Below are 6,982 nucleotides of genomic sequence, written 5' to 3'. Positions count from 1 at the left end.
ACCGAACTTAAATGCTATTTTAATAGAGTTTTAGAAAATCTCCCCCTCCCAACTTTTCTCAAAACATTGTTACCAGCTTATTTCGTTGACCAAATGTTTTACGATTTTACCTTACAAGAACTCTAATATTTCCAACTCTTTTTGCCTTTAAAAATTTTCCAACCCATTGTCACCTCTAGTTTCCATCGTAGCATTGCCACCTTCAACCCATCATCGTCGCCTCTATCTCCTCCTTTGTCGCCTCTATCTCCTCCTTTGTCACCTCTATTGCCGTCTCCTGCTTCCATTGCAGCAGTATCGCCTCCATCGTTGCCTTTTTCTCTGTATATATATATATATTAATATCTATTGTATTAATATATTTAACATTTTTATGAATTAAACCTAAATTTAAACATAAAATATTGTATTAATATATTTTTTGATAATTATATATAATTTATCAACATCTAATAGTAAAATTTTTCTTAGTTGGACATAAATTTATAATTTATTTTTATTAAAAATTAGTATTTTTATAAATTTTATTTGTATTATTAAGCAACATATCCATTTTAGTTTTTTTTGTTAAGTTCTGATAAGTTATTAGATTTTTTAAACTAAACACATAAATATATAAATGTCAGCTTAAAATACATTTATTCAAACACATTATCAACTTAAATACTAGCTAACTTAAAAGCTTTACCTAGATTTTAAGTAGAAAAGCTTATAAGTCATCTTAAAAAACGCTAAACCAAACACCCTCTTAAAGAGTTTAAATATTATTTGACAACGTTTTAGAACAACTCCCCCCTCCCCCCCTCCCCCTAGTTTTTCTCAAAACACTGTACATAGTTTATTTAGTTAACCAAATATTTTATGATTTTGCCCTCCAACAATTATCATATTTCCAACCCTATGCATCTCTTTCTTCTTCTTTTATCTTTTCTCTCTCCATATTTCTCAAAACTCTCTTTACCCTTCCCCCATCTCCTTCTCATCACCATCTCCATCTCCTTCATGGCCGCCGCCACCTCCAACCCCATCCCCATCATCGTCGCCTCCATCTTCTTCCATTGTCATTGCCACCTCATCGCCATCGCCACTGACCCCATCTCCATCACGGTCATTGCCTTCATCGTCACCTCCTCCATCCCCTACCATTCTCTATGTGTTTATATATATATATATATCAACATATATATTTAATATTTTTATAAAATAAATCTTAATTTAAATATAAAGTATTGTATTAATATATTTTTAATAATTATATATAATTTATTGACATTTAAGGTAAAAAATTTATTAATTAAACATCAATTTATAATTTATTTTTATTAAAAATTAATACTTTTATAAATTTTATTTATATTATTCAATAATATATCATTTTTAGTCTTTTTGTTAAGTTCTGATAATTTTATTAGATTTTTTAAATTAAATACATAACTATATAAATGATAATTTAAAACAAATTTATTCAAATATATTATCAATTTAAAGCCAATTTTAAAACTCTACAAAACCTTTAAGAGAAAGACTTAAAAGCCCTCTAAAAAAAAGGGTAAGGCAAACGCTCCTAAACATTAGATCCTACATGTCTTAACAATTTTTAACTTGAAGCCGCAGAGAAGTTCCATAGCCAGAGCTAGGGGGATAGAGAAATTAAATTAGGATAATGCTAGACGAACGAACGCGGTGACGCACGGGTTGACAAACCCGTTTAAATTACAATTTAACCCTTTATCCAAAATTACAAGTTTAACCCTCAGCTCTCACTATCTCTTTTACTGTCAGCTCCCACTCTCTCACTTTCACTCCATTCTCTCTTTCAAACCCCTGCGAGTTGCAATGTCCTCTCCCAACACACCGCTTTTGCACTGCCGTCGCCCAAGGATGGCCCCTTCATCGTCGCCTGTCGTCGACCCCCCGCGTTGCTCGGACCGCCACCGTCAGGCCCCTATCGTGACTGTAAAAATAACGTTTATGTATACATTTATAAATATTTTTAATTTTTTACATATACATATATACATTTATATATATTTATATATTTTTGTTTTTTTGCTATTGGTTTTTTTGCATCTCTTTTTTTTTATGGTGATTTAACTGTTGAAATAAAAATTAAAAAATATAATTTATTTTAAATTATGAAATAACATAATTTATTTCGATTTTATATTTGACAATTGAGTAAAAAATATTGCTTGTGTTATTTTCGCTTATTTCATGCTCTGTTATTAATTTTTCTTCAATTTGAGGGTATTAATTAAATTACTTAATTTAAATTATTTACTTATAAAATTATAATATTTGTGTAAAATAAGATTAATATTTTACTTAAATCAGATTGGAGTAAAATTACTTGATAAAATTGGAGTAGTGTAAAATAAGATTGGAGTAAAATTATAACTTGATAAAATTACTTAAATCAGTGTAAAATAAGATTAGAGTAAAATTAATATTTTTAAGATCAAATCTAATATAATTAGATATATGTTTTTATTATTTTACTATTAAATATAACAACAATTTTTTTCTTATTATTTTACAATCAGTTTTAACAACAGCAATCTTGATGGTTGTTATTAAAAATGTTAATATTAATATATATAATAAAATCACACAAGTAATTAAATAATTTATTTTCTCATTTAAGTTCACTTTCCAACTTATTGCAACAGCATCAATTATATATTAAAATCATCTCTTATTTTGTATTAAAATTACATTTCTTAAATAAAAAAAAAAACATAACAGAGAGAGTGGGTGAAGTTTGGGCAGTTCGAGTGGCCGGGGCAGGGGGGCGAGGCGATGCGAGAGGTGGTGTGGGGGGCGGGCGACGGTGGTCAGTGGTCGGTGGGGGGTGACGACGATGGCGATGACGGGCAGTGGGTGTTTGTAGTGTTGGCAGGGGAGACGACTATGCGAGCAGGGGGCGACGGCGAGCGGTGTTGGTGAGGGAGACGGCAGTGGAGCCATCTTTGGGCAAGGTTGTGCGAGAAGCTGTGTGAGGGAAGGCGACGGTGGTCAGTGGTCGGTGGGGGGTGATGGCGACGGCGATGGCGATGGCGATGGCGATGGCAATGGTCGGCGGTGTTTGCAGTGTTGGTAAGGCAGATGGCTATGTGAGCAGGGGGGCGATGGCGGGCGATGTTGGCGAGGGAGACAACGGTGGAGCCATCTTTGGGTGACGGCGGTGCGAGCAGCAGTGGCGGGGTTGACAGTGATGGAGGTGTGAGAACAGTGTGGGGGGCAAACGCTGCACCCACTGGGTGGGTTTGAGAGATATTGGGTTTGAGGGGGGTGGTTTTGAGAGAGAAAGAGTGGGATAGAGACACAGTGAGCGGATGGTTTTGAGAGAAAAGAGAGAGATTGTGGATTTGAAAATGGGCGGACAACTATAAAATAACTCAAAATTAAAATCAGGTTATCGCAAGATTTTAACATTAAAATCTCACGATAATTTAGGTTTGTCAACCCATGCGCTGCGGCATTCGTCCATATAGCATTATCCATTAAATTAAGCCTCCTCCTTCTTCTTCTTCTTCTTCTTCTTCTTCTTCTTCTTCGTGCATTCTGCCAGCTTTACCTTTGCATCTTAATTGTTCTTCTTGTTAACTAATTATACACTAATTATGGGGATGGATCAAGGCCTCAGCAGGAAGATGAGAAGAGTTTTCCTCCTACTCAACGTCATCCTCCTCGCCGTAGGAACCTGCGGCGGCCCTCTCATCATGCGCCTCTACTTCCTCCACGGCGGCGCTCGAATCTGGCTCTCCAGCTGGCTCGAAACCGGCGGCTGGCCCATCAATTTCATCCCCCTTCTTGCCGCCTACCTCCAACGCCGCCGCATGCAAGGCTTGGCCGCCACCGCCGTCCTCATCAAGCCCCCCATCTTCTGGGCGGCCGCCGTCATCGGCGTCCTCACCGGCTTCGACGACTACCTCTACGCCCACGGTCTGGCGAAGCTCCCGGTGTCCACTTCGTCGCTGATCATCGCCTCCCAGCTGGGCTTCACGGCGCTCTTCGCCTTCCTCCTGGTGAAGCAGAAGTTCACGTCGTTCACCGTGAACACCATCGTGTTGCTGACCATCAGTGCCGGAGTTTTGGCTCTGCACACGAGCGGCGATAGGCCGAAGGGTGAGTCGAACAAGGACTACTCCATGGGGTTCGCGATGACGGTGGCCGCGTCGGCGTTGTCCGGGCTGATTCTGCCGATGGTGGAGCTGACGTACAAGAAGGCGAAGCAGGCCGTGACCTACACGCTGGTGTTGGAAATTCAGGTGGTCATGTGTTTCTTTGCCACTCTTGTTTGTACCGTCGGCATGGCCATTAACAATGACTTCAGGGTACTCTCTCTCTCTCTCTCTCTCTCTCTCTCTGTAGCTGGCTTGGCATATTATTCATCAACACGCACCAAAATTCTTAGTAGTAGAGGATAAGGTTAATTTTAAGTGCAACCTAGGTTACTAGTTGGTTAGTAGTGTTAGTGATCTCAAGATGTTAAATTGGAATCTTGGTGAGTTTTACTTGTTCTTACTTTTTACCATTACATTGAGTGGCATAATATTAAAAAAAAAAAAAAAACAGATTAATTAAAGATAAATTCTAAAATATGGGTTCTGATTTAAATCTTTTAAAATGGGAATGCTGAAAAATGGGAATACTTTTTACAATTTTTGTTTACAGATTGCAACAGTTTTGTAACATTTTAGGTTAATTTTTGTTTACGGATACTTTTACATTTTATTTGTATTACACTTTTGTAGTGTATAATGTTCTTTTTTATGTTTACAGATATTGCAACATTTTTATTTCTTTAATTTTTCAATTTTATTGAGGGAAAAATGATATTTAATTTAGTCTTTATAAATTGCTCGACTAATATATATATATATATATATATATATGTACACATGCATAAACTCTCAGGGATTCAAAAATGGAGATATAATATTTCTTAGCTAGTCTGCACTAAAGTGTAATGAATATTTCTAAATTAATTAAACTAAATAACCACACTGCTGATATAATATATCACCCAAAACAAAAGGAAAACAACAAACAAAGAAACTAACACACCATACGCCCCTCATTACTGAGAGATTTGCCATCCTACTAGTCAAGACATGCATGAATGATAACAAGTCACTAATTGCAGTGGTACGTAGTGCAAGAAGAGATGGCACCTTGAAATAAAACAATTACAAGTTAAAAGCACTAGTGGAAGTGACAGTGGGTCTCTTTAAGGAGCCCAACGGCGAAGCTTGCCCGTGCATTTTAATCAAGATTATTAGAACTTGTTAATTTGCTTCGCTTGCCTTTGCACATATGTAATTAAAATTATCGAGAAGTCATTATAATTCCTTTATCACGTGAGTAACCCAAGCTCACACTTACGAGAGGTGAAGTTTTAACTAAGAAAGTTTTCTTTTTTTTAATAAGAATTCATAGCCTATGCTGTTTGGAAGTTCTGAATTGTCTTGACAACTTAGCCTCAATCTCCCATGCCATGCAGGCCATTCCAAGAGAAGCAAGAGAGTTTGAGCTGGGAGAGACCAAGTATTACGTGGTACTGTTTTTCAATGGCATATTCTGGCAGTGCTTCTTTCTAGGCGCAATAGGAGTCATCTTCTTCGGCTCGTCTCTACTCTCTGCAATCCTCATCGCCTCTCTTCTCCCGGTAACAGAAGTCTTGGCCGTCATATTCTACAAAGAGAAGTTTCATGCGGAGAAAGGCGTTTCTCTGGTTCTGTCTCTGTGGGGTTTTGTTTCTTACTTCTTTGGCCAGATCAAACATGGCAAGCACAAGAGTACCGAAACTCAACCGCTGGAGACTGAGATGCCACAGAGCACTGTGGCCAGTATCCCATGAACGGTTGGTTGGATGCTGTCCTGTCGTGTCATTGAATAAGAACAAAGCCATTTAAGTTCTTAAAGCAACTTTTTTCAGTGTATCGGAAGGGTTCATCTCTTTAATGTTTATGCTAGAATTTATTAAATAAAGAATGTATTCTTTGTAATTATTATTTTTTGTCTCTAAACACACTCACAAAGCAATTAGCAAATTATTTTTAATGAATAAATTGTCTGAAAAACATCCATCAACGTTTAATGATCCCAAACCCTTGTGTATCCACATATTAGGAAGGAAACAAAGAGTCGTGGGAGAAGAACTTTTTTGAAAAAAGATAAGAGATTGGAAAGATTGTGGTGTGAGGTGATGGATGGATCATCACTAATTTCTTGGGCCGTTTGAAATTGCTGTATGTTTTGTTAAAAACCAATTCCGGCCACAACTAAATTAATGCAAAATACAGGCAATCACAAGCCTTAAATTTTGTTACGTGGGCTCAACATCTCCAACCACGTGTTTGTGGTCATATCCTCCCTAATGTAATTATATCTTTGTGGGCTATTTAAAGTACTGACAGGGCCCAAAATGAACAGTGACAGCCCATGCTAGCCGTGGCCCAACTACAGCCTGGGCTGCAAGTAGAGCTGTTAAATGGGCTAGCCCACGGGCCACTTGGTTTGATTGAGAGAGGGATATGGCTCCCCATTTTTCATTTATATTTTACGTCATTTGTACGGATGGGAGACTGAGCAGAAGCTTTCTTTGTTAGTTTGATATTGATCATTTTATATAAATAGTCCAGGTATATTTAATATAATTTATTTTTAATATTTAAATATTTTTATTCAATGATAATAAATATATCATATTTTAAAATATTTTACTAATTAATAAAATTATTTAATGCAAAAAATAAAATATATTAAATATATTTTAACAAATACTCTATAATTAGTAAAATTCCATATGAATAATCATTAACAATGGTTAAAGGACAATAATTACACATTACTCGTAGTTAAATAAATAAATATTGGTGTTTGGAATTTTATAAATAAAATAAATTTAAAATATCTTTTATATGTTTTGTAAAGAGTTAAAAATTATAACATTAAAAAAGTAATTTTGAACTTGAAC

General features: G+C 36.2%; 1 protein-coding gene across 1 annotated transcript; it reads left to right on the top strand.

Moving 5' to 3' along the window:
* Positions 1-3,539: 3,539 nt before the first annotated feature.
* On the top strand, positions 3,540-5,907 carry LOC127800055 (purine permease 3-like). Its single transcript, XM_052334456.1, has 2 exons — positions 3,540-4,337; positions 5,507-5,907. The coding sequence occupies exons 1-2, from the start codon at positions 3,624-3,626 to the stop codon at positions 5,861-5,863; spliced, it is 1,071 nt and encodes a 356-aa protein (XP_052190416.1). The 5' UTR covers positions 3,540-3,623; the 3' UTR covers positions 5,864-5,907.
* The last annotated feature ends 1,075 nt before the right edge of the window (positions 5,908-6,982 follow it).

The sequence above is a fragment of the Diospyros lotus genome, chromosome 4, assembly GCF_014633365.1.
Source record: "Diospyros lotus cultivar Yz01 chromosome 4, ASM1463336v1, whole genome shotgun sequence".
NCBI classification, from domain to species: domain Eukaryota; kingdom Viridiplantae; phylum Streptophyta; class Magnoliopsida; order Ericales; family Ebenaceae; genus Diospyros; species Diospyros lotus.
Note: the sequence above shows the minus strand (reverse complement) of the source record. Positions and strands in the feature narration are given on the sequence as shown.